The following is a 27,911-nucleotide window of genomic DNA, read 5'->3' as shown; positions in this document are numbered from 1 at the left end:
TATAATGCTTTTGATCTGATTTGTCTCCATTTTTATTTTACTGGCGGTTCAATGCGGAGGGAGTTCTGGTATCACGGAAACTGACAAGTTTTCAATGGTGTGTTTAAATCGGGCGAATGCTTTCCACCTCACAAGTCTGTGTTTTTACTTATAAAATTTGGATACTTTTTGCCCGTGCTCGTACGTGTTTGCCAGGCTTCTTTACACTTATGGACTACGTGGACTCTTGTGAAATACGCAGTGACTTTACATGTAAGATGCGAAGTGAAATCGACGTCTTCGACGTGAAATGTGAAATTGACGACATTCCTTATCATTACAAGATTTTTTGTGAGAATTGTAATTTGCATTGTTGGAAAGCTAAGCATATGTAATAGATTTTGGATAGAAGAAAAAAGTGTATGGAACTTTTACATGCGTAAACATTAGCTGATGACAGGAAATTCACTCTGCTAGTGTGTTTATCCGTATGGCAGGTGTCATGTTTACTCGCCTCGTTACTTGACAAAGCATGCAGTAAAATTAAAGCTTCATTTTTTACCGTAGATTTGCTTTCATTAGCAACTGTAATTCCCAAAAATGATGTGAATGCAAAAACACTGTCCTTAATTCATGATGAATCGTGTTGAGAAAATTGAAAACAAATTGTAACACATTTCAGACAATATTATTTACATGCGGATATCGGATTTGGCTATAGCAGGAGTTGTTATCGGTAATTGTTGATATGTAGATAGGACTGATGTACAGTTAACTACTTCTTCCGATGTATTCCAAATCAAATTAGACAGCATTCAAAAATTTGAAAGTATTTTAACTCATCCCTGGCTGTCAAGGCCGATTATTAAACACGCTCTGATTTTGGCCCACACAAGAGATTTATAAAGCGACAAAATACTTTTTCGATAAAAGAAAACTGTACCGGGTTAGTCTGACTTGTAATTTTAAAGAAATCTGCAGGGAATTTGAAGTTCCCACGGTACCCTAAGAAATTTAATAAATCACTTCCAAAAAACGCATACAGTCGCTATGCATCAATGAACACGAAAACACGAAAACCCTAGCGCCAGTCTACGAAATATAATGAATTGAAGCTTGTAACATAGAAGCTTTTCTCATAAATACTGGTAAGACCGGTAAATAATGAAGAGAATTTCAGTCAGTCATTTTCCCTATTATTATAGAAAAAAAAAACGGCAAACTGATTATACATGAAACTGACCCGTGATTCACGCCGTTATAGCGTCTTTTTCGTGAAAATATATTGCCTGAGGGGTCGAAAACTTTTGGGGACTAAAATACTCGTGCTGGCGACCAAACCTGAAAACTTAAGGGCCAGCTAGCCCCAAGGTTTTTTCTTGAAATTCGAGCCCTGTAGTCCAGCGAGGAACTTCAATTTCTTGCGCAGAAATAATATTTACCCAATCAAGTCAACGACAGTTCTGCCGGGCAAAAATATTTTTAAAAATGAAAAGTATGACCTCTTTTCGTTCCTTGCGATGCGCGATACGTGCCTTTACAAGAGCCTTCCGTTGAAAAATTGTCGGAAAGCATTTTTCTTCAATGACCTCCTTCCTGTATTTCCAGCCACAAGCTCAAATCGGTATTGAGTTTTGAAACAGTCGTCTGTGAAATGCTCGTTGCACACATACACATTTTCGAGTTTTTTTTGGCATGAATCTCTCATCCCGACGTAGCTGTTCGAACCACTTCTTTGGTGATTTTTTTGTTCTTTTTAGGCAAGTTTAGGAATGTCATTCCTCTTTCCCTATCCTTTTCAGTTCCGGTTTTACAGCCTGGGCCGAATATTTTAGCTCACAACTGAATTTAGAGCAGAAAAGAAGAGCTTTAGCCTTTGAGCTTTGCGCCAATTCGGACGGAATGACGTCACGGATATGCGGCCTGGCCTTCAAGATCCTTTCAAAATGGCGGCTCCCGGTGTCGAACTTTTCACTTCTTTTTCATTGGGATCGCATCCACTTCAGAAGCTAAAACAACGGTGAGTAACTCAACTCAATGTTAACTTTTTATTGGTGATGGAAAAAAATACACGGTTTTTGGAGTGACCTACTCCTTTAAAATAGCAGCCAGCGTAAAGCTGTTAATTAAGCTACCGACAGACAAGGTCTTGCAACTAGAATCGTAAATACGGGCGGTATAAATTAACTTTGTGGCTCCATTACATTTCAAAAAGGGAATAGAAAAAAACAAAAAAAGAAAGAAAACATAGTCTGAGCAGAAAATAATCTGCCGTCAATAAACAGTTTATCAGGCTCAGCCCTACTGAAATAAGCCGACTTGCCCGCCTTCTTTGCAGCAAAAAAATTAGGCAGCACCTTCTTTCTTTGATCAACAATTTCTTTAGGCAAGTCCGCAGATATTCCAAAATTTTTACCTTTCAATTTCCTAGCGTTGCTCATGACCCTTTCATGATCCGGATAGCGAAGAAAACGTGCGATGATCTGTCGAGGTTTGTGCACTCGCTGGTTAAAGCGGCCAATTCTGTGAACTCTCTGAAATTCTATATCGCTGGCGTCGTCGATGCCAAGCTCTGACTGCAAGAAATCTATCAGCACTTGCCGCGTGTCCTCTGCACCTTCAGGGTCTTCTTCCATACCATAAAAACGAAGGTTTTCTCTCCTTTGGTAAACTCCCATGTACAGAACCTCTTGTCTGAGAGCGGTACAGTCTTTCTCCAGTTTCTTTAGCCCTTCGACCTCGCTGTTCAGGAACGCCAATCCTCTGTCGAGCTCTTCGATAGACTTCATTGCATTTCTTGTTGTCGCCTCCAGAGTTTCCACTTTCGTAGTTAACGCATTTACTTTAGCGTCCACGTTTTTGACATAGCTTCCAAGGTTGTCGAGTTTTGTTTCCATCGCCTCCAGTTTTTTAAGGACAATGTCAAGTTTAGGCAACACGTCTTCCGCCATTTCTAGTACTGAATGCACTTCGTCTATTCCGCAATCCTCTTCTGACAGGTCAAGTTTCGATCTTTTATCTTCAGATGGTCGGTTATCCTCTTCGCTAGAGGTAGAGCTACTCTTTCTTCTTTTTCTTTTAAGTTTTTGAAATAAATCTTCCATTAAAAACTTTAAAAAACTCCCATAGATTCACATTAAGCCGGAGCACACAAAAGCGCGTCTACTCTCGCTCCATGCCCGACCCAGTCTCCTATCCTGGGAAGGTCAGTTGTCAGTGAAAAGTTAGGGAGTGTCAGGGAATTTCCGCAAAAACGAATTATCGTGCCCATTTCACCTGGAACACCAACTATTCCGAGTTTCAATTCGATCTGGATTATTATCAACCACTTTATCATAGGCCTCTGGAGTGGGAGGATGAGGTCCAAAAAATACCTAGTTCAACCCCTTTTATCCCCATTAACAGTACACACCAACTTTAATTTTGCCCAAAGGCCAGCCTTGATCTATCTAATCAGAAAAATTTACACACTCCTCATATTCCTTGATACCAATGCCACCCTTTTGTTTTCGGCGGAGGGAGGGGGGGGGGGGGGGGTTGGGGCTGGGGGGAAAGCGTAATATAATCTTGGCATTGTAATGCATCCCCCTCCCTCCTCCCCGTATTGGTAAAGTTGCATTACCAGCCTGAGTGGCCCACACCGTGCAGCCAGAGCTTAACCCGGGTTCCGTAGCATGAAGCAACTAAGGGTCTAATGCGACTGGGGAGGATGCTAGTCCATTATTTTATACAGCTGGTACCCATTTATACTCCTAGTCTGTGGCAACCAACATCGTTAGTAGCATCTTACATGGGTGGTATTTTAAATTTTGCTGCCTTAGCTTTCGCACACTACAAGGGAACGCCCACCATATGTAGTATACCGTACACGTAACTTGGGAACTCCTAATCCGGGGCAGAATCGAGCACCAAGTACAAAACCCTGAGAGAAACTACATAGGGTTGCAACAGAAATTAGACGCTCAAAATATTAACTCTTTCTCCGGCCTCATTACCTACTGAGATCTGCTCATGCAATACTGGCAGTACAAAGCCCTTACTAAGTACAATTACAACAGCTTTATCGTATTTTACATGAAGTACATTTAATGCAGGTTGCAATTCCGAATACACATTGAAAAGGCGGTTAACTTTGAGTTCAAACTAGACCTTTCGATCCCTCTTTGATCGTCTCATGCTTCGATGAAATTGAAAGTTTAAAGAACTAGGTCTCTGTTTAAAGCTATCCATGCAGTGAATGTAAACACCTGTTACTAACCGAGTTCAAGGGCCGTACTGTAAGTTATGGATCCTTGTTTTTCCCCCCTTCGATTAATGGCCCAAGCGCGAAGCGCGCGGGCCATCAATCGACGGGGAAAAAACGAGGATTCGTAACTTACAGTACGGACCGAGAAAACGAAGTTAGTAAGATATTTATTGTATCTGTACTGTGTCTGACTGGTTAGGGAACGATTTCTATTCACGCGGAACGGCTTCAAATTTCTGACGCACCTCGAAAACAAAACGAGTCAATTTGAAATCGTTTTTAGGTCATTTGCACGCTTAAATACCAATTTAGAGTAAAAGAAAGTTTTAAACTTTTACTTGGTATAAAAGTTAAGAACACTTGGCGATAAATCACCAGACAGTTTGGCAACAAACCAACTTTAAATTCTAGCGGGCCGTACAGGAGAGTGCGGCCCGCTAAATTGGTCAATCACAACGCGCGTACTAATTAAGAAATATAATAAATTAGAAGTAATTTTCATTTATGTATTTGGTTATTCAGAAACAACGGAAAATAACCTACCAATTAAATCTAGGGATATCCAAGAAGCCTATTTTATAGGTTGCCTAAAAGCAGCACAGGTATGATAAGCATTTGGGTCTAATTGTCTAGTCTAATTTAAATTGGAAAATCAGTTTGCAGTTTTGGTTTATCTAAAGACAGCGATATCCTCTCTAAAGTAAGAAATTTAGGTTAAAATTAAAATCGCTCTTTAATTTACCCATTCCTAACGTTTGGACTGCTACTCTGGTGTAACACTTACCACACGACCTTAAAACCTATTATAGCCCTCCAAATATGGCCATACGCATTTTCACTTTTTTTAAACCAGATGCACACCCAGATCCTCTTCCCCTGATGTCCTTCAAACAAAAACTGAAACTAAATCTCATACAGTCGCATTTACAAATAAAACAAAAGCGTTATTTCGTAACTGAATATCCATTAAGTTTCAACTGGTACCCATTAAGTTCCTAACCTTGTAGTTATATTTATTTATTTATTGCGACACAACTGCTTTTTTTCTTCCTTTTCTCATTTTAACCTTTACTGCCAACAACCTTAAATTCTAAATATTGAATTTTGTTACTCGGTTAGGTAAAGCAGCCTTTACTTCATCACGTTTGTAAATGTTTGGTTTAAAATAGGTAATCGTTGCTGTTGTTGTTTTTGTTATATTATCCCTGAATGGTTTTCAATCCTGAGAAAAAAGATTTATTTTAACCTCACTTCATTACTACAATGGATTGTAGTCTACGGACCACCCCACAAAATAGAATAAAAATAAGAAATAAATACTTCACTTATGGGTTATCTAATAGATTGCTCGTGTCGGCGAAATTTCGAGCATTACACCGTGCAAATGTAAGTAACACCCCCCCTCCGCTAAAAAAAAAAAGCGTAAAAGCTTTTCTCAGCGTAAGGAGATGCCAATGGCAAAAAGAAGGTAAAATTGTTACCTTCCTTATGATTCGTGGCTCAATCTGGCCATAGAAGATGTGTTTTTAGGTCGTTCAAGCTTATTTGTATCTGTAATTATGAAGCCTGGAACGAGCTCACGAATCCACGAGAGAATGGCTGAACAAAATGGTGGACGGGAAAGAGCACAAATTTCGAGGCTTCCCGGAGGCTTCCTGGAGGCTTTCACCGTCTTTCATATCCAGTATGGCCACAGCAAAGGAAATGGCAATGTGTAATGATATAACTCGCGCCCGAGCCTGAACCCAAGAATGTTACATGTGCAAAATGTAACGTTCGAGCTTTCGCCGAAACAATCCATAACTGAAATATTTCCTTCTTATATTTATTCTATTTTGGGGGTTGGTCCGTTGAGGGGGTCCGTAGGGGTATTCCGTGGACCGGTCCATAGATAATCCGCGGACCCGGTCCGTAGTGGGCCTCCAGACTGGGAATGAAATTTAAAATGACTCTCATTGAAATTTCCTGCAGTAGCGTGTCATGTTTGATTGACAACTGCTAAAAATCGGCGAATAAACTGCGACACGATAATCTGCAAAGAAAACAATATCCAAGCTAAGTTGTTTTCAGTGTTCGACCTATTTTCGTGAAATAAAGCTGACAGAATACAATTTTAATACACCATAACCTGTCGTAAGATTATTGCAAAAATTAAAAGGTGCAATAAGCTGTAGACTTAAATTAAACCCTGAGAACCAAATATTATAAAATATTTAACACGGTGTGACTGAACGGAACAGTTTATTGATATTATTTCTTTGATAAAAACACTTTCCCGGGTGTCTTGCTATTTTATAAATACTGATCACTTTCGCTTCTTTTTCTGAAGGTTCGGTGCTGAAACTTTAACCTTTCCAGGAATGTATCGCGAAAGGTCATTATCCTGCAAATAAAAAAAATATCAATCGTTTCCCATCTGAACAAATTAAGCATTTCCCTGAACAAATATTACATCTGCCTTGAAACGAAAGGCAGGATCCTAAAAATCGATTCAACTGTGAGTGGAAGTTAAAGAAAGCAATTTCCCTCTTAGTCTTGCCTTGGAAAATAACTTGGCCTAATTGTAAGCTAAACGTTAATTTCAAAGCTAATTTCAAGCGGCCTTTTACATTAGCAATATACTGTCAACTGATTGAAAGTATGAATTTAAAGTAAGTTCAATTACAAAACATTTCATAGCCAACAGCTGATGGTTATTGCCTGAAACCGTTAAAACGTAGTGGCGCCAGAAAGACAGAATGACTCCAAGAGCTAATTGAAATGAAACCAAAACAATTTAGCTGCTAATACTAGAAGAAAATTAAAAATACGGTATTTGACACGAGCCCTCCAGATGCTAAAACATTCACGCTTACAGTGCATTTCTCAAACTCTCGAATAACTCACGACGGTGTTTGGATATCTGATCTTCATTAGGCCCCGTTCACAATACGCCGGAGGAATTTGAAAACGGAGGTTTCACTCTGAACGCATCAAATGTTTTTCTTCTGCACTACGCCGGAGAAATTTGAAAACGCAACAATTAACGGTTATTTTGAATTTGTGTTTGAGGAACTCGGGAAGGGGAATATCATAACCTCATCGTTTTTAGACTGTTCACAGCCCTCCATTTTCTCGTATTTTCATTCGATCGTTGAACGCGCCTCATCGTTTTTAGACTGTTCACAGTCCTCCATTTTCTCGTATTTTCATTCGATCGTTGAACGCGTCTCATCGTTTTTAGACTGTTCACAGTCCTCCATTTTCTCGTATTTTCATTCGATCGTTGAACGCGTCTCATCGTTTTTAGACTGTTCACAGTCCTCCATTTTCCCGTATTTTTATTCGATCGTTGAACGCGCCTCATCGTTTTTAGACTGTTCACAGCCCTCCATTTTCTCGTATTTTCATTCGATCGTTGAACGCGCCTCATCGGTTTTAGACTGTTCACAGCCCTCCATTTTCTCGTATTTTCATTCGATCGTTGAACGCGCGGATAGAATCGAGAGAAAACTGGACGCCAGCGCAAAATGACTGGGTAGGGGAAGGGTTAAGCTTCGAGCTCGCTCACTTTTTCTTTCGCGTGCTTCAACTAAATAAGAGAGGCTGCGAACAGTCCACATCGTTTTCGTAAAGCTTCGTTTTCAAAAATGTTTTCCGTTCACACAAAGAAAAAGCTGGTGTCTTCATATTCCTCCGGTTTGAAGAACGTTTTCGGAAAGCTCTGTTTTCGAGACGTATTAGTATGGACAGAAGGCTTAACTGCAGGAAAAAATTCCGTTTTCAAATTCCTTCGGCCTAGTGTGCACGGGGCCTTAATTAGTATAGATTTTTACGATTTTTATCTCTCCATTTTCTCCTTAGTTTTAGTTTCGATTGAGAAAATATATCAAACACTCAAAACAGTGTTAGACCACATTTCCAAACACCGGCGAATCTCGTCACAAATGCTCCGCTACGCGTCGCGTAGTATTTTTAACTCTCTTCTCGGTGTTTAAAAATGTGGTAAGACAAGGTCTCTTGTGTTTGATACATTACTTCATCTCCACCTATGGTTAGATCTCTCTTCAATACAGAATGACATTATTGAGAATCACTCTCTCAACAGACGGAGTGCAAGTGGATAAGAATGCATTGAGTCTATCGATTTATTATACGAGATCATTTTAATTTACCTTTAAACTTTTAATTAAGTCTTTCTCTCGTTGGGAAGCTTCTTTAGAAAACAGAAATGCATTTAACGCCGTCTTAGCCGCTGGAAAAAAGGATTTAAATTACTAATTGCATGCTGCACTTCTCTGCAAAACGATAAATATTAGAAAGCACAAAAGTGTTGTTAAAACTGTATAAGAAGCAAGAAGCCTGTATACTACGTACTCAGTAATGCTATTCTACTCAAACTTGGCGAGGAAAATCTCGTTTTCCCAAGTACATATTATTCAGAAGAACCGTACACTTATCGTTTTTCGCCATACATATTTCAGAATGTAAAACTAGAATAAAAAGAAAGTTAATTGTAGAATGTGACAGTGAAGTTAGTCCCCAGTCTCTCGGTATAAACAGTGGACGTGTTGCCCTTGAACCCAGCTAAGTCTAAGATTGGTTTCTTACCTTTCCCTCTGCGGGCAGTTCCTGGGGTGAGTTTCACTTTATACCTGGCAGGGAAAAATGTTTGACACCAAAATGTTTAAAAAGTCAACCATGTTATAAAAACGATCATAGCTCTGTGTCAAGGTCTACTGAAGAAGAAAGCCATTGCTTAGAAGTTAAAAGCTTCTCCCACCACTTCTCTGACTAGGTTTTAGAGACGTACCGAGGGCAACATGGGTCGGCAGATTAAACGAAGACTTGCGCAGCTTTCTCATTTTGTGTAACAAAATCACGAACTAGAACCTCATTGAATGAAAGTTCCTTTCGAAAAATCAACACCTAACTTCCTAATCTTTGACTTTAATTTAAAGAAGATCAGTCACAGCATTTTGAGTTATTTTGGCCTTGGACGAAAACCTGAAAATAGTAGTTTACTAAGATAGAAAAACACCAAAGAGATAATAATAAACCATACAGGAACAAGGATGGTTAAGGATGGAGAAGATTAACACAGATTACAAACGACGAACTTGAAATTTCCAAGATGAACAAACCGAAGTAATTCATATAATCGCTGACGATTGCTATAGTTCCTAGATGTTGTCGTTTAGTGCGCAAATCTTAAATATACTTCGAATAACATCAACATATATTTCATGTAATTCCAATTCCATATTCAGTAACAATCCATTATTATTGGTGACAAATGTGAAGCATCTTACTTGTAATTTTGAACAGCCGTGTATGGAGCGCAAACAGGAATTGCAAACAGAAGTAAATCTTCAGAAAAAGGACAACCCGTCAGAGAATCAAGCAACGACATGCCTTCCTGTAAACAAACAAAACACTTGCGGCTCATTCTTACGCCCTGTCCACACTACGCCGGAGGAATTTGTCACGGAGGCTTCACTCTAAAAACGCATCAAACGTTTTCTGTCCACAATACGCCGGAGAAATTTGAAAACGCAACAATAACCGGTCAGTTTGGATTTGAGGTTGACGGAGACTCGGGCTAGGAAATCACATGATTATCGTGAAGTCAGGTTTCGAAAAGCTCCTTTTTCAAAACGTTTTCCGTCCACACCAAAACGCAAAAGCGGGCGATTTCAAATTCCTCCGGTTTGAAGAGCGTTTTCGAAAAACTTAGTGTGGACACTACCTTAACTTCTCCTTGTCAGATCAATAAAACGTTTTCACATAACGTCAAGGCGGCCATGTTGGTATTCCCAAACAATAAAACTTCTCTCCTTTGGGAAATTATAATGCAAGCATTTCCCATTGTTTGGGAGCACTAACATGGCCCCATCAAAACGCCCTACACACTGGAGGCACTTAGATGACGAAAAGAAATAACATTATCATTACCACCAAATTCTCATAACAACAGTGTAAGACATGTATGGGGATCACTAAGAGAATTGATATCTTGATCTTTCGACAGGAAGGGTTGAATAAACCAAAGTTTTAAACAAAGGAAATATCGTTATTACGTACTTTTTGTGGAAGATCTTCTGTCTCATCATCTGACGCAACCTGAATAAAAACAAGGTCAACATTTTGTGAATAAAGGAGGAAATATGCGGTAATCACTCAATCAGTCAGTAATAAAACTTTCTTACAAATCTCCAAAGTGTTGTTTACTTCCAGCCGATGAGCTGTGATTAGATCATAAAACTGGAGCTCCAACCAATCAGAGAGAAGAGTTTGTCTTACCAACCGCGGCTTCCACAGATTTTAGCACGCTTGACATCAGCCGCATGTTCTTAGGTCCTAGTTAAGGCCTGACTTATTTCTCTATACAATTTGCAACAATCACTAGAAATCTACCCCTCTAGCTTATATCTTGCGATATGACTGACCATCACGGGAAAAAATCTTTACAAGCTGTAGTCTCGATATACTCACGGTATCTTTTTCCATTTCTTTCTCATCTGTCAACGACTTCTGACCTGAAAGCAACGATGTTCAGTCAAAACTATCCCTTGATTCACATGCAGGAGCAGCTTATGACAGGCACAAACAGCAGCAATAATAACAAGAACTGCGTTTTCTCGCGGAACGAGAATGTTTACCAAATAGAAATCTGGCGAAACAACTTTGCACCCAAATGGAGAAATTGATATGAAATGAAATGAGATGTAATGAGAACTTTCATACCATTACGTTAGCTAGAAGTATGCCGAGTTGAAGTCGTTAGCTTTTCATAAAATCACTAGAATACGCCTCGGGTAAGACTTTCCTTTCCCTCGATTTCTCTCAACCAGCTTCCGCGTTCATCCTTAACTCGAAAATCGCGCGTCATTAAAGGAGTTCAGTCACGGGATTTTGAGTTATTTTGGCCACGTACAAAATTACCTTTAAACTTAAGGAAACCTGAAAATAGTAGTTTACTAAGATAGAGAAACACCACAGGGATGATAATAAACTATAAAGGAACAAGGATGTTAAAGAATGGAGAAGATTAACACGGATTACAAACGACGAACTTGAAAAATTTAGGCCAAGCTTTTCAAGAAGCGAAAACTGTGACGTAGCACCTTTAAGCAGTGACTGTACCTTCATTATAAACAGCTCCCATTGAGTTTTCCTCTACATTAACTTGACTTGACATACTTAATTCTTCAGTAGATTTATCCAACAAGTTCGCTTTTTCTTTATTCGTTGTCTCGTTATCAATAACCAGGTTTTCTTTATTGTTTTCATCAACTCCTGTTTCTCCACAATTGCTTGAATTTTGGCCAGTAAAGTTCCCTTCATTGCCTTCACTTTTATCGATACCCTCAGTAGATTGGACGTTATTTTCTTGATTTAATTGCATTCTTCCTTGTTCCGGAGATAAATTATTTTGTTTTGACATCTCGACTTGGTCTTTGTTTGTCTGCACATCCTTCTTTCCGGGTTTACCGCTGACCGGCCTGTTGGCTCCACCTCCTCCTCCCCATCCTTTCGCGCCTTTTTTTTCTTTCTTTCTTTTCTCTGCTTTGCTCTCCTTTGCAGGTCCAGCAGACTTAATAACAATACGAAGAAAGGGCAGCATTAGATAATCATAAAAGATATTGGACATTTACCCGCTCGAGAAATACACAGGTACTTGGGACAGGAATAATAAGCGACGTTCTCGAAGCTGACGCCGTTGTTATTTTCTCAACCTATTCAATGTTTGACTTAATTCTTCTTGTGAAATCAAAAGTAACATTCAAAAACAAACCCTACCGCCAGTATTTCCATCTTCATCTGTCGTTCCTCTTCGTCCTGTTCACCATATTTCTCTTTGATCTTCTTAAGTTTTGCCTTGAAGAAAAAACAAGTTTAACCGAACTGTTTTTCTAACTTTTGAGTCTGTAGATGAAACTCCAGTATGTGACAATTCAAATGAAAGCTATTGAACAGTACTTTCATGTGGTACTGTTTATTATGCTGTACAAAGTGGTTCTAATTTTTGAGTCTGTGGATAAAACCCTAGTGTGTGCCATTCAAATGAAAGCTACTGGAACAGTACTTTTACTCGTTACTGTTTCTTACCCTATGCACCGTCGTTGTTGTCACTTTTTTTTTGGATGAAACGCGTGTAAGCTTGTCAAAATTTGGAAAGCGTATTTACCTTCTTTCCTCTCTTGGGTGCCGGTTGCTGTTGTTGTTGTTGTTGTTGTTGTTGTTGTTGTTGTTGTTGTTGTTGTTGTTGTTGTTGTTGCTGCTGCTGCTGCTGTTGCTGTTGGTCACAGCTATTACTAGATTTCTGTAGACAAAATGAATTCAGTAAATTCAACTAGCTTTACCAATCATCAGAACCTAATTTCCTCTCCAAACTTTATTAAAGAAACATGCATGCAGACGAAAGGGGTTAAAAAATTGATACTCAACTGAAGGGAAAACCGTTTGATGTTTTAAAAATTCTCCTAATCAGCACCATAAGAACTTTAAAGCGAGTAACAAGGAGAATTTGCATGTTGAAATCAGAACGTTACGGGCCAGCAAGCTAACACACGTGGAACATGAAGACGGCGGTTTTGGGCCACCTTATTTGCCTGCTCGTTTTCTTCTTCAATTTCGTCATCTTCTTCTCTCTCCTGACTAAGATCGTCCTCAGCTTGTTTGCCCTTCTTTTTTCGGTTTTCCCTGAGATCAAATCAAATTTAAATTTAAAATAGGAATACGGTGCTGTAAATTGTCAAATAAAGGTATCTTATTAACCAAGCGCGAGGGACGTGTGCGGACTGAGTGCAGCGATGTCCGTACAAAAAAGACCGAGGACCAATGTTCGCCCAGCACGGTCCTGAGCAAGAGTGATCTATTGGACCGGCATGGCAATGGAGCAATATGATTGGTTGATTTTAGTTATTGCCCCTCTGAACTAACTTAGTCGTGTAATAAATATCATATCTCGAATAGAACGTTACATACATCACGATTACCGCAAAACAACTCTACACTCGTATTCTTACTTGGGTGTCGAAATGTAATTGGTTTTGCATTACCACGCAACAAAACCAACCGCACGCTCGCACATGTTTTCCCGCGCCGGCTACACATGTCGGCTACATGTACTTACTATGAGTTTTGATTGTTTCATTGGACTGTCTATGTCCTTTGTGATTGGGCAGAGTGATAACTTTAGTTTTGGTTTTACGACACTCAATTGAAAACCGCTCTAATAGCACGTAAAGTAATGTTTGTATCAGGTAATCAACCTAGTCCCAGGGTCTCCCATCTTCCCGTCCCATCCAGCGAGCGTAAAGAAGAGAACCTGGGAACGAGGTTGGCAGTGACTTGGGTTTGAATTTTTGCGCCAAGTAACAACCAATCAGAGAGGCGGATGTCGGTAGAGTTACGTTACGAGTATGGAAATAGAGACGTTTGCTTTCTCGGAGTATAACTGCAACTTAAATAAGTTACCTTCTCTGTTTCTTTGTAAGCCACTGTTTGTTCGCAGGCTGAAAAAGAAATCAGTTAAAAATCAGGTAACTTAAACATGAAGATTTAAAAGTCACTCAAATTCCGACGTTTCTTCGTTCGTTCGTATTTTTTGTCGAAATAGAGAGCAATGTCAAGCGAAAAAGCAGTGAAAAAGTAGGCCTCAATCTTAAACAAAAAAACAAGGGCCGGGGGTTCAATGGTGATTTAAATTCCGTTTTGTTTTAGTCCAAGATCCTACCTAATGAAGGAAGTTACTGGCTTGAGATCCAGGAGACAACTTTCGCGAAGCCATACCTGCTTGGTTTGCTCAAAAGAATTGATTTCCCCTTCCTCGCTGTCTTGACGGCTGCTACTTCTACTTGTACCACGCTGAAGTTGTACTCTAACGAACAAAACAGAACAACAACATTGCAAAATCTACGATTACCCAGAAAAAACTGGAGTAGGAGAGCCGTATTTATACACAAACTTCTAGACTATAAGCAATCCCTCTTTCGCTTGGTCCATCGAACCAAAAGTGGGACTACGCGCATGTTTCATTATGCCCACAATGTTCTCTTTGGCGCTCGTTTAGTTTAAAGAAAGAAAAATGAACACACCCTTCTTTAAAATTTTTTTTTTCGGGCGAAGGGACCGGACTTTTAGTCCGGGCAAACTGACATCGGGCGAAACGACCCGCTACCCCACTCGAATTCTTTAAGGAAGGAATAGTTGGGAGGCTGGACGAAACATCTTTCTCTCTGGGAGTTTATACTACATCCGATATAAGACGTTATCATCACTGAAACAAACGTGAAGCAAGTGAACTATTTACTTTCCCTCCTTGGTGAGTTGTATGTCAATGCTAGTGTCAGGGAACAAACTGTTTTGCTCCTCCTCGTCCTCTTGATCATTTGTGTCTTGTACAGCAGAACTTGGTTGATTTTCATCGTCGCCTTCATCACTGGGAACAGACAGCTCTTCTTCTCCTTCGACACCCTACAAAAAGTCATGTTAAACAAGAAAAAAGTACGTACAAGAGGCGATGAGTATTTAGTGCGAAGGACAACCAGCATGACCCGGGTTTGAGCCCTGGACAGCATCACTAACATCTAACTCTCCAGTGCCTCTCTTTACTCGGGTGTCGAGAGTACACATGAGTACCGGTGAAGTGTTAGTGTAAAATGCTAGCGTGACCTTCCATGGAATAGTACTACGGCCATGGTCTACTTTACGCGTTGGTCTTTTTAAGCAAAACACCATTTAGACTCGATTTTTTTAGTCTCTACCGTGCTATAAAAAGCAAAGAAAGCAAAAAGGTGCAGGATCTTACCTCGACTGTTTCAGTATCCTCTACAGTTCGGACTCTCCTCTCGTTTAAGTGATTCTCGATGCACGTTTCATCAAGTTTAAACATAAAACCAAAGCCCATCATCAGGTAACAAGGTGGCAGGAAGTTCTTTTTGCCCCTTATCATGAAGCTCCCTGTGGTGAGGTACTCTCCCGTAGGTGCTGTCTTGGACACCTGTGAATGATGCACCCACCACGCTGAGGTCACGATTCGTGCCTCCCATGCTGCACTATATGATACCGCCATGCACCCGGCTTCATTCAGGGTCTTTGGCGGGACTGGCTGGCCCGTGGGGTTCTTTATTATAACACTTGTGGCACCGTGAAGATCTGCGTGCACGTACAGATCGCCTGTGGAAGAAAAAAAAATCATCAACTAAAAAATAACAATCAGAACTCGCACAGGAAAAAAGTAGTCAAGTGTCACCATGCACCGACAAACATGTAACTCAGATGTAAAGGGCGGGAAAACATGCAAGCGTCGCCAAAGGCGGGGAAAACATGCAAGCGTAAATACAAACATCACCAAGGGCTGGAAAACATGTAACCGTCACCAACAGTGGGAAAACATCTAAGGTTACCAAGGGCGGGAAAACATGAAAGCGTCGCCGAGAGTGGACAAGTATGCAAGTGTCGTAGAGGGCACGAAAACATTCCAGCGTCTCCAAAGGCGGAAAAACATGCAAGCGTTACCACCAGTAGAGAACAACAGACTTCGGCTTGACCGCTGACCTGGTTCTAAGTGTCTTTTGACCACAAGTTCGTTTTGTTGTTGATCACGTCCGCCGATGACCAGATAATTCTCAGAACTAATAAACCAAAGAAACTTCTCAAACCTTGAGAGTAAAAAAAAAGATTTAGTACATCAACTGCTGCCAAGATTTAAATATTAAACTATCCTAATAGGATCTCATTACCTCATATTTTAGTGTTACATTTAGATCTGAGAATTTAATAACACATCAAGACAATCCCTTTTTGATGATTGTCTTTACTCTCATCACCTGCTTGAAGATAATGTAGTGACATTGTAAAGAGATATTAAATGTTGACCAGAAATTCTTACCAGTAGGTCTTCCGAGCTTTCTTTATTCTTGTTGTTGTTTCAACTTCCTTGAGAGTTTCCTTTGTTTTTCGTTCTGCTGATTTCAGGGCCTAAAATTGAAAACGATTCTTAATCGTCTCAGAATCAGCCTTAAGCCAAAAAGTTGCAAATATTAAATGGATTGGTAAGACTTCAGGAACTCACCTTCTCGGAGGCATCTATTGTTTTCTGTTCCTTTTTAGAAGAGAATTTCTTTTTATCATAAAAGCTGAAAAATACAAAATGGGACAGATTTACAAGAAGTGCGCAAACTGGCAACTTTCTTCACAGTGAATAATAATAAACAAACCACGCCTCACACTTTTGTGACGTTTGTAAAACTTGAATGAAAACGTTTGTAAAACTTGAATGATGGCCAACATTGCAGGGGTAATCACGGAGACCTCAATCGTCACTAGATCAGGAAAAGATTGTAGCTGGGACTCTTTTATTCACTTTATGTTAAAAAGTGATTTTTCTGAATACAGTCCCACTTGACGCAGAGATTATCGGACCTAATTTACAGGCTGTTAAGTAAAGATATTTTTTATAGTCATTCAGTGGAGGGGAACTTCTAACTATTTTGGTTGGATTCCTACATCTGAAAATAAAGTGTGTGAGAGCTGCTAGGTCACTTGAGGAGAATGACCAAGTAAGTTTCACACCATACAGCTGACAAAAACGTTTCTAAATTATTCAGATATGGGAGATTCCGATTAAAAATAACGTGTACTATAGTTTGCTCTACCTTCGTGCGTTTGCATATGCAGATAAGGCCAGGTTGATATCAACTTTTGTAAACTTTGGTCCCTATAACAACAACAATAAAGTAATATATAACTTTAAAAAACATCAACTACAGACATTCTCAAATGTCAATGAAAATGATGCACATATATCAATATCAAGTGTAGCCAAAAGAATTGTCTGATAATTAAACAGAAAGACATGGCTGTAGTACTGAATCAATTTTTAAGCCAAACAAGAGGCATTACTTGCATGCTTAATTTAGATTATAATTCAATAATTACCCTTTTCTTCTTCTTCTTCTTTTTAGTCTTTTCATCTTCTTCCTCATCATCAGAGTCAGAATCAGAAAAATCATAAGGGTTTCTATTCAATGAAAACAGTTAATGATGAATATGATATTATATTGCTCCAGACCTGGAATTTTGTCCAGAATAACATTATTATAACCTAACCTGTTACTCTCACAGTACCTCTCTCCACCCAGGTGTATAAGTGGGTACCGGCAAACTTAATGCCTTTACGTACCTTACTTTACCTAACCTGATATATTTCATTATAAGAGCAGAAATACGCGAAATACGACGTCAACAGTAAAAGTAGTGGAGAGTGACACAGAGACCAAATTAAGAAAAGTTCACCAGAAAAATGGCCATGTAATCAACTGCGGGCAGCCATTTGTCCCTGCTCACATTTTCACTTTGTAGTTAACAAATTTAGAGGCTTTAGAAGGTAAAACAGCCAAGCAGAAGAAGTCAACACCTTAAGAATTATTGTATAAGGCAATAGTTATATACCGGACCTGAGGTTCATAGTGATATGGTTAGTTTCCAGTTTAAGTGCAGCAATAGCACATGCTACTTGGTCCCCCTGTGACTGGGCTTCCTTCACTATGCTGTTAATTTCAGACCAGTCAATCTGATTGGCGATGGCACTGTTGACAATCAGAATGGCCTTATCCACCTGGAAATAAGAGCTAATTGTCACTATAAGCACATATTAAGCAATGTTCCTTACAACATGGAAGAATCAACAACAGCTCTGATAGGTTTACATCTATAAGAAAAATAAATGAATTTCAGGTTCAATATTTTCAGTTATATGGAGCAAAGCCTCTTAGAGAGAGCAAATGCTAGTTGTGCTAAGTGGCTGGGCCATGCTGATAAATATATTGAAAAGGGGAAGAAATAAGACACTCAGTTGTGTGTGTACAAACACACACAATCAAAAAACGAAGAAACCTTAGGTATGGGCCATGCACTCATTAACAATACTAAAATGTCAAGTACACATACATCAATGAACCAGTAAACAGTTGGAAATTATCATTCTTTTAAGAGATTTTTGAAGCAAGTATGACCCCTGGATTTGAGATTTTCTTCATCAGGCTTTCATTGTTTTGCACTGTTAAAACACACCTCTCTGAAAGAACACCATTTGTTATAATGGTTGCCCATCCTCCATGTCATGTAACAATACATAATGCATATGTTGTATAACAACCAACTAGCTAGTACATACTTTGTACACGCAGATCAACCAGCAGACACACTAATGGGTTAATTTTGATCTATCAACCTATCTATCAACCATCATGAGAAAAATTAATTCAATGATTTGTTAAATTAATGCCAACCCACCAGTGGTAAATTAAGCTCCACAAGTTCTGCTTTAAGCATGTCCAGATCCTGAGAACAATCAAGTCACACCAAGTTCTGTTAGTAAATGTGACAGCAAATGCATGCATGTTAGCTGTAACTTACTGCATGCCAAATTACTCGGTGCAAAAGTGTACCTCATGTTACAGTCAGGCCACAGGGCTTGAGAAAAACGTGAATTCCAGCTTCCCCTTTAGGGAAGTAACCCTCAAAAATTATTTTACTTGCCCTGGGCAAGTCCTAGTTTACTTTTTTTATTTAGTAGACAGATGGCCTGCCTGGGCTCTTTCCCATTGGGCAATTGAGAATAAAAAGTTACCTGCAAGCACAGCAGGAAAATCTACTTCCCTTGGGCGACCAGATGGCACTTTTTGTGAGCCCTGTGGCTAGTGCAGTATGGTACACTGTATATGTGAGCTACTATCAAATTTACAGCCCACTTTAAGATGAGTAGACCTACTATCTACATGTAGAGTCTACCTACCTGAGACTTTTGCAGTAACTCAATTCTCCTTTCATGATCTTTTCTAACATTTTCTAGCTTCTTCATTGCAGTTTTTTCTTGAGACAGAGCCTTCATATCAATTTTTTGACTTTCCATCTTTGAGAAGAACTCGTCCACTGCCTGAAAGTGCATTCAGAGATTAAATATTTGTTAAGCAGTCATGAACACAGGCACCACAGAGGCACTGCTTATGGTTACTCCAGACAGCCAGTACTCTAATTTTTAAATTAATATCATATCTTCTGTAATTAGTTACAAGGCAAGAGAGAGTACAAAATATAGATCGCTGTTGTTGTTGTTCTTGTTGTATTCACTGGAAAAATGCATTAAACCCATTAAATTGCACAAAGAGAAATTTGACTGAACTACTTTTCACCTTTATCAGTCCTTAATGTGCCAAGGGACACACCTACGAGATACTTTTAGCATATGATTTATACATAGAACTGTGCAAATGGAGGAATTAAGGACTTTTTGGGAGAGAGGTTGAAGAATGAAGTAATGGAACAAAAACAACTGTGAAATGTATTACCTTGTCAAATGATGGAAACTCCAGATATGGTCTTTTCTTGTGTTGATTTAGTAAGAATGGGTAGAATTCTTGATACCTGAAACATCATGTACAGAATGAAAGAAGAAAAAGCTAGTTTATCAAATATAATATCAAATGAATATTTGTTATGAAAATAAGTCACCTGAACATGAGCCCCAAATTCCTGGTAAAAAACTCTGTTCATCACTAAATAGTCCTTCTGGTAATCCCCCTTCCTCCCAGCCCTCAAGTGCTGTCATTGTTTGCACCTCAAATTGAAAAATTCACCCGATTCACCCAGCTCAGATGAATTTAACTTACGTGAGGAGCTCATCTTGAACTTCACCATTGCTGGATGGCTTTTGTTCTCTTTTTTGAACAATAACTCCCTAAAAAGGAAAGAAATTGTTGTTAAAAGTTTAAAAAAAGTTAATGGAGGGAAATGGTTAGAAAACCTGGCAAAGTTCTTTATTGTACATGTATGTTTTTGTTGGCTATTTTGGAGGTTGACCTTGCACAAACCCTGACAAAACACAAAAGTTGGTTATGTGTGCTCATACAACTAACCAATAGAAGCACTGCGAAATCTAAAGTAATTCATGCATGGTCTATGAGCATAAAACAAAAGATGTGCAGGGTCAAGGACCTTCCAACATAAATCTTAGCCTGTTTGTCTGCTTCTTTTAATGTTTACCAGCCTTCCTAACCATTTCTCTCTATTAACAATGAAACAACTGACAACAGAAAGAACAGAGAACAAACTTTTTTTAACCATTCAAGATAATATTGTTATCAATTAACAATTCACATTCAAAATTATTTTTATTTTTTTACACCTCACTGAAATATCTAAGATCCACAAGTACAGCATGTAATAAATCAAAATGACAATTCTGACCTTGCATTTTGCGGTTAGTGTCAATTCAAGCAAACTTTCTGCTTTCTTCAGTGACTCCATAACCTTCGGAAGGTCTAAACAGAGAGGACATGATGCAAATCAACTGTTATGTATTTCTAAAAATTACTCATAAATGTCTGTGATTGGTGAACATCAGATTAGTCATTTTGGGAAAAAAATCTCATCTCATCTACATTAGTACTCTGAAATAAACAAAACAACATACTTTCTCTATCTGAAAACTCTTTTGTTATGTTTTGCTGTAATTCAAAACGTCTGCAAAAGTAATATAATTAATATTCTTGATAGGATCAATGCACAACGGCATGCATGTTCATACAAAAATTATTCATTTAATAACAAATTAGGATTTGTGTACTTATACATAGAGGAGGGCTTATAACTCGTTGCTAAATATGTACACATACACAAGTCAAGCTGTACAACATCTTGTATACAGGTACTCAACCACTGCTTCACTGGAGAATCACACAGTACTGATAGCACATCATAATTGTACATTTTGGCTTTAAAGGCTTACCAACCTTCTTCAAAATTAAATCCTTTTCCAATCTTGACATTTTCAGGGAATCCTTCTTCCATGAGGCAATGCTCCAATACAGCTGCACCATAAACTGTCAGTGAAATAGATCACTAGGATGTATAGTCACAATCATAAACAGAAAGAAATGTTAAAAATAATAACAATAAAAGGTTTGAAATATATATGGTACACCTGTACATGTACCTTCAGTATGACCACAGTATCAAGAGCTAGTTTGGCCACATACAAAATTACCTTTAAAATTGAAGGAAACCAGAAAAAGTAGTTTACTAAGATAGAAAAACAACAAAGAGATAAAAACCATAAAGGAGCAAGGATGGTTAAGGATGGCAAAGATTAACATTGATAACAAACAACGAACTTTAAAAATTTAGGCTTTAAACTTTTCAAGATACACAAACTGTGATGTAGTTCCAGTAAGTATCTTACCAAAATGTGGGTTTAACACCTTCTTTAACTCCATTCCCTCCTTGCTTTCTGTTAAAATGTCATGTAGTCTAAAAGTTGATTAAAAAGGAGTAATAATTTACTCAGTGTGTTAGTGAAAAAGTTTCAGGTATTATTAATAGCAAAGCCTCCTTACTTAAGGTGGTTCCCTATAGTTCTAGGATTGCATGTGCACATAGGATGAAAGCTCATTCACAAGTAATCTGCATGTGCTCAAAGGAAAACGTCAGTGTTTTTGCCGACTGTCACCTGACAGTCAGTTGGCCGACAGTTGGCCGACAGTTGGCCGACAGTTGGCCGACAGTTGGCCGACAGTTGGCTGACAGTCAGCCAACAATTGGCCAACAGTCGGATGACAGACGGCCAACAGTCAGCCGACTATTGGCATGCAACTACATGTACTGTACTTAGAGAGGAAATCACATCAACCATAGTTGGTTTTCATGCGGGTCCTCTATCCTGGTTGAATTGGAATTTGGAGATGTTGGTTTTTGTGGAGGGAAGAAAACCAGAGAGCCCAGAGAAAGACCCCTGAAGCAAGGCAAGAACCAACAACAAACTCAGCCTAAATACATTGTATGGCACTGTATGGTCCCGGGCCACATTGATGGGAGGCGAGTGCTCTCACCACTGCGCCATCCCTATCTAGCTCATTAAATCACACAATACACAATCTACCTTTCTAGGCTCATCAATGGCTCTCTTTGCCTTGCAGAATTCACAGGGTATTTTTCTCGTACAGCAAATCTGACATCTTCAGTGTCTGTTCTTGTTCTTAGAAGACTCAAGATTGTGTATTCAAAATCAGTCAGCACAATGTTACCCTGAAATACATGCAAGTGCAAATGCAATGAATACATTATAAATCAACTAGTTATAGACTGATACAGTAAATCTTTACTGGCAAGTTTATACAACAAAATCATTACTGTTGCTAATTTCTTGTTTAAGTTTAAAATTTGCCCAAAACACAACAATGGAAAAATTGTTGGAGATAGATATCACAGTTAATTTTTTGATCTCAGTTAATTTTTGATTTCAACTATATGTGGTTCATTTTCTCCTACCTAGTTTTCAATTTATCCCTAGTCAAGGACAGTTTGTCTGAGAGCATGTCTCAAACCATTCTCGAGAGATAATAAGAAACATTTCACCATGACAATAAGTTTCATGTAGAAATATTTAATTCACCCATATTCTAAGTTTATGTAAACAGAGTAAAAATGTTTTACCCTGTCATAAAGCTCGACAATCAAGTGATAGGCTGCTTCATCTGAACCAAACTGCAAGTCCACAATACGATCAATACCCAACTGACTGATGTTCACAAGCCTGCGAGATCGGATATGCTTACGGCACTGAAAACAATTAAGGTAATTTCATAATAAATTTCACTGAACAATGATTATGAAAGCTACCAACAACCCTGCCACTATGATAAAAACTTTTCAAGGAGGCATGAGCATCAACCAAATCTCCTCCTGCAGTAGGTTATGAGACATGACTGTCAAAAAATAATTTCCATTTACCTTCATTGAAAATCCAGATGGCATCAAATTTTTGGGCCACTCAAATTCTGTTGTGTTTATTCTGTTACCAGACTCAACCAACAACATGACTTTTACATCTGTCCTTTAAAATTCAGTACAAAAAAAAATTGTACCAAGTTAGCGAGAACTTGTACAAAATTAATTGAATCCAAATGATTTCTATTTTTCAAAATACGCTTTATCATGATATGATATTTTATCGTCTGGTTATCATGATATTTTGAGTTTAGCAGCTTCATTGTTCGAGAAGACGGCTAATTTTGCCATCTTTTGTAAAGAATGTACTAAAGGCATCCATGGTTGAGTGTCGATCGATACCCTTTATCAACCCTTGAGCAACCCTCAATCAATACGTAATCAATACTGGATCAACACATTGGTTGACACTCAATTGATACTCGATCGACATTCTGGTCAAACATCGGTTGAGAGTCAACTAATTTTCACAGACACGCAATCAAGTGTCGATTGATACATAAGGGTCAATCAACACTCCACTGTATATCGACCAACACTCAATTGAGTGTCAATCAGGTGTTGATCACATTGATCGAGTGTCAACCTGGTTTCAACCGAGCAGCGATTGACATGTTGATCAAGTGGTGATCAAGATTGCCCGAGTGTTGATCACAGGTTGATCAAGAGTATTGATTGACACTCAACTATGGATGCCTTTAGTACACGTGATCCACAAATTAGACAAATAGCCCAGTAGGGTAGCTGGTCAAGATCGTAAAGTAAATTGTATATGGTGATTTTTGCTAGCTACATTTGACAATCCTGTTTACACAAAACAGTTCTGCAAAAAAGTGTTCCAAAAGAACCTTCCTCTTTTGCAAGACAATTTGCATATTAAAAAATCGCAGGGTTCCTATATGACAAGACCAGATACTGGTAAAATCTGTTTCAGGGCAGCAATTTTAATGATCCATCTCAACAGATTTTCGTACTTAAGCAATCAATGCAACAACTATTCAATTAATTGTGACAGTAAGGACTTCAACACATATATGTGGACATCAGCTAAATTAAATGTTTCCCTACACGTCCACCATTCCCTTCCCTTATCTACTTAAAAAATTAAAAACAGTGAGAAACATAGCCTGCTAAGCTTTTGCCCAGGGGGGAAAGGTACTCCCAGAAAAGTTGGGTGGGGGTGTGCGGCCCACTTCCCAAAACCCTTACCCTATTTATGACCAAAATCTGTGATTTTTCCTACCCTATTTATGACCTGGCCAAAAATTCAATACCCTATTTATAACCATTGCGGCTGGCGCAGTTGCCTTAAACTTAAGTTATGAAGGGCTTTTCTTGACATTCTTGTTGAAAACAAAGAAAAGGTAGCTTCTTCTAAGAAATATACCCAATTAAAGACTAGAGTGCTAAAACCATACCCTATTTATGACCAAAATGGCCAAAATCGATACCCTATTTATGACCAAAATGACTGAAAAACCCTACTCTTTGGGGCCGCACATACCTATATAGCCCATATGAGGGAGTTTTCTCCCAGGAGCTTTTGCTGTTGTAATCTCAAGCTACTTACTTTCCCAGTCTAATCAGGTAGGTCTTGCTATCAATGTCATAAACATTAGCCACTCTCATACCTAGAAGACTGCCACAAAAGGAAAATAACAGATATGCTTAAGTATAAATTCACCAAGGTTAGTAAGGTAGTGAAATATCTTGGTGAATGTTATTATAATTTAAGCTATATATTATCATAATTTGCAATTGGCAAAGCTCTGTGGAAGAGCACTGAACTTTGATATGGACATTGTAGATATATATAGAATTTATTATTTCTTTTAATATTTAAGCTTACAATAGTTTAATATATTTATAGGGGCCTTTAGCAGGGGTTTCAATAAAAGCTGGTTACTGGAGGTCTACCGCCGCCTGTAGGACCCCTTACCGCTGTCTGTTTGGATTTCATTAATGAAAATAAAAATGATATCAATAAAAAAAAGCAAATACAACAACAATGATGACCACTGAAATTTTTAAATGCTACAAAAAAGCAGGCAAAACAGACCCAAGGCCAAAAAACTGAAGCGCACAAGATAATTTCAACGTCCGGCGATACACTAAAAAACTGAAGCCTCGACATCATGACAAAGCAGACTCTGGGACAAACTCTAACAGGAACCAGTCGATCGTCATCAACCAGTAGGAATGATGTTATCATTTCTTTGGATTGATTACCTTTATGCAAAGAATAATCCAATAATTGCTGAATATTATTGTAGTTTCATTCGAATCTGTAGAATAAACAGCTCTTGACACATTGTTTTAAGTTAGTTTTTACAATAACTTTCAGTGGATATCAAGTGTCACTGAGAGATATCTGCCTAGAAAGGTATTCAAAATGCAACTCTTTGCATCAAAAAATTAATAGTTAGTAAAAAAAAATCCTGCTTTGTGGTCAATAAAAATATCCATCAACAGCATGCTTTCTGATGCCCAGAACGCTGGAAATCGCATTTCCGAGCTTCTAGATTTCCAATTTTTCTTGGGGGCGGGGATGTCCCCAGAGCCCCCCTAGGGGAAAGGGACCTTATGGCCCCCTTAGTGGTCACAGCCGCCTATTACACCTTCAGTAGCCGCTCTTAACTAATGTTATTGAAACTCCTGCTTTAGTCACAAAAGTCCTCAGTTATTATCATGAAAGCGTCTCTACTTCTCACCTTTCTCTTAGTTCCGTTATAACTGCACAGAGATCTACTGTCGTGAATCTATTCTTCATTTTGGCGACACAAATTCGGGAAAAGAACAAGAAAAACTACGTGAAAATACAAGAACAAGTTAGATTTTTACTTTCTCGCCGATTCATCCGCCATGTCCGCCATATTGGATATTAGTTGCACATGGCTTTCAACAGTAAACCGCTGGTGAAGAGAGTCCCTTGGCATTCTCGTCCCCAGAGGCCGCGCCCCTTTTTCGGTGCTGAACTGGTTAGCTCCCAACCAGAAGTCGATTAGCCCCCATATTCACGCCTAAAGAACGAGAAATAGACAGTGTTTTCGACTTCTGGTAGGGGGCTAATGGACTTCAAGATGGGGGCTAACGGCCGGTTACCCTTCGTGCGAGAAGCCCCCACAGCCCCCCAACCCCAGTCCTTTACCACAAATACCCCTACAGAGACGTTCAGCGCCTAGAATTTTCACCATCTGCAACCTATCTGTACCCCTCTGATCTGATTTATGTCTTCTTTTTTATAGAGCAAAGAATGCCCGAGTTTCTTTTGAAGCTGTGTGACATTAAGGGTAAGACTTACTCGAAACATTGACCAAAGACAAGAGAGGTTGATTCGATCATCCTCTCTTGCCAAAGAATTTTTTATTCTCTTGGAATGAGAAAATTCTTCCAGCTTACAGCAGAGCGACACGAGAGACTACATCACGAAGCACGAGTCAAGTTCTTTTCCTGCGCGGTCAACAGGCAGTATCGCGCCGGTAAAGAAATATCCCAAAAATATGCGCGCCCAAAGAGTAAACCTGGATCAAGCCTAGAGAATGGTGGACGCGGGAGGCGGGAGGTGACTCTCATATGAATAAAACGGGGATGCTCGTCGGAGCTAAATAAACCCTTAAAAGAGACTAATATGGGCGTGGTTGGAGCTTTATTTGATCCCTAAAAGCTCCCTCTTTAAACGGAATAGGTTCGATTACCAACCGCTGTTTAGGAGAGGAGTCCTCGTTAGTTGACCAGTCTCGAGAGACCAGCGGAAATCAAGCCTAAAGACAGAAATAAAAATGGTTTTTAATTATTATTTCTTTGAGTGCACTCTAAAAGATACCATAATTGACAGCAAAAAGTAGTGGCGTTTGGTCATGAACACCCAAGTGAGACCAGAATCCTTGATTATACCCCGAACATTCTCGATCTTTTCATATGGGAGTCGTCCCCCCAGGGGGTGACTGAGGGGTTCTGGATCACATTTTACGGGAAAAAAAAAAGAAGGCCAATTCGCAATTCACGGAAAGTAAAATAGGCCTTTCACGTTTCATAAAAGAAATGGAGACATTTTCCGCATGAACCTAGAAAGCTTATGAAGTTTTGGAACTTCAAGTCACAGGGAAAATTAAGGCCTTTGACAATATCATTTACCACCCTCCGTCTATGCAAGAAGCCACATGACCGAAACAGGCGGTAAAAATGGATCATTTTTAAGGACACGAACATGCACGGGCGGAACAAATACCCATCCATATGAAGTACATCACACCTCCTTTTTTCGGCCAAACCGGATACGATGCGCAGAGCCAAACTACACGTGCGATGGACAGCTAACTTCGGTCTGGGTGAGATTCATCAGCTTGGCATAGCCAGACAGGATGTGTCATTATTCAAGACTGAAAGAATCAACTCGGAATCACTCAAGACATGCTAGAGGCCCACTGAAGGATGTCTCTTTGTCACCTTTAGCTCCACTGAAGGTTAAGTTTATACTGTTAATGGGCCCCAGTGACTACCAACCCTTGATCGAACGTACTCGTGAAACAAGATGAAAAAGCGAAACAGGATTTGAGATCGGAGGTGGGGAGGAGTGGAGCCGATCGCGAGTGACAGTATCCCTTTGACAAAAATGCACCAATCCTCTCTTGTTTTCCTATCTTAAGGTTAAAGTTAAATTAAACGGTATAACTCTTTTTTTTTTTTTTTTTTTTTTTTTTTGTGTAATTTTTTTTTTCTTTTCAACATTTTGGGTTATAATACATACAATACAACACAAGACATAACACTAGTTACAATACTTACAATACGTCATAACTACAATAGATTACATACAACAAATTATAATTACTAATCGTAGCCTAATTATACCTAAAGAATATACAATGCGTTGTTTACAATAGTGCAGCTACCCAAATACAGAAAAAAAAAA

The 27,911-nt window shown here is 39.0% G+C and overlaps 2 protein-coding genes across 8 annotated transcripts; both read right to left on the bottom strand.

Annotated features, from left to right (window-relative positions):
* Nucleotides 1-1,954: 1,954 nt before the first annotated feature.
* Nucleotides 1,955-3,083, bottom strand: LOC149109991 (uncharacterized). The gene has a single exon (XM_089292162.1). The coding sequence runs from the start codon at nucleotides 3,081-3,083 to the stop codon at nucleotides 2,187-2,189; it is 897 nt and encodes a 298-aa protein (XP_089148288.1). The 3' UTR covers nucleotides 1,955-2,186.
* A 3,366-nt stretch (nucleotides 3,084-6,449) lies between these two features.
* Nucleotides 6,450-25,901, bottom strand: LOC110042518 (ribosome quality control complex subunit NEMF-like). Of its 7 annotated transcripts, none has more exons than XM_089292181.1 (33): nucleotides 25,711-25,901; nucleotides 24,570-24,638; nucleotides 23,003-23,105; nucleotides 22,706-22,831; nucleotides 22,152-22,297; nucleotides 21,456-21,523; nucleotides 21,007-21,096; nucleotides 20,462-20,535; nucleotides 19,885-19,952; nucleotides 19,564-19,639; nucleotides 19,011-19,151; nucleotides 18,509-18,556; nucleotides 17,671-17,831; nucleotides 17,153-17,234; nucleotides 16,870-16,931; nucleotides 16,287-16,350; nucleotides 16,104-16,192; nucleotides 15,770-15,873; nucleotides 15,021-15,388; nucleotides 14,523-14,686; nucleotides 14,003-14,090; nucleotides 13,688-13,725; nucleotides 12,811-12,910; nucleotides 12,486-12,530; nucleotides 12,396-12,452; nucleotides 12,008-12,085; nucleotides 11,351-11,801; nucleotides 10,700-10,743; nucleotides 10,289-10,327; nucleotides 9,517-9,623; nucleotides 8,816-8,859; nucleotides 8,380-8,459; nucleotides 6,450-6,608 (listed from the first exon to the last, which is right to left on the bottom strand). In XM_089292181.1, exons 1-33 carry the CDS (start codon nucleotides 25,767-25,769, stop codon nucleotides 6,531-6,533), a joined length of 3,411 nt encoding a protein of 1,136 aa, XP_089148307.1. In that variant the 5' UTR covers nucleotides 25,770-25,901; the 3' UTR covers nucleotides 6,450-6,530. The 7 variants fall into 7 exon arrangements, with proteins under 7 accessions (XP_089148307.1, XP_089148308.1, XP_089148309.1 ...); XM_089292182.1 differs by having other exon boundaries at nucleotides 12,396-12,449; XM_089292183.1 differs by having other exon boundaries at nucleotides 12,492-12,530.
* Between the last annotated feature and the right edge of the window lie 2,010 nt (nucleotides 25,902-27,911).

Source organism: Orbicella faveolata, unplaced genomic scaffold, assembly GCF_042242905.1.
Source record: "Orbicella faveolata isolate gen_17 unplaced genomic scaffold, um_ofav_v1 contig_24, whole genome shotgun sequence".
In the NCBI taxonomy this organism is placed as follows: domain Eukaryota; kingdom Metazoa; phylum Cnidaria; class Anthozoa; order Scleractinia; family Merulinidae; genus Orbicella; species Orbicella faveolata.
The sequence above is the reverse complement of the archived record's forward strand: the minus strand, read 5'-3'. Positions and strand labels throughout refer to the sequence as shown.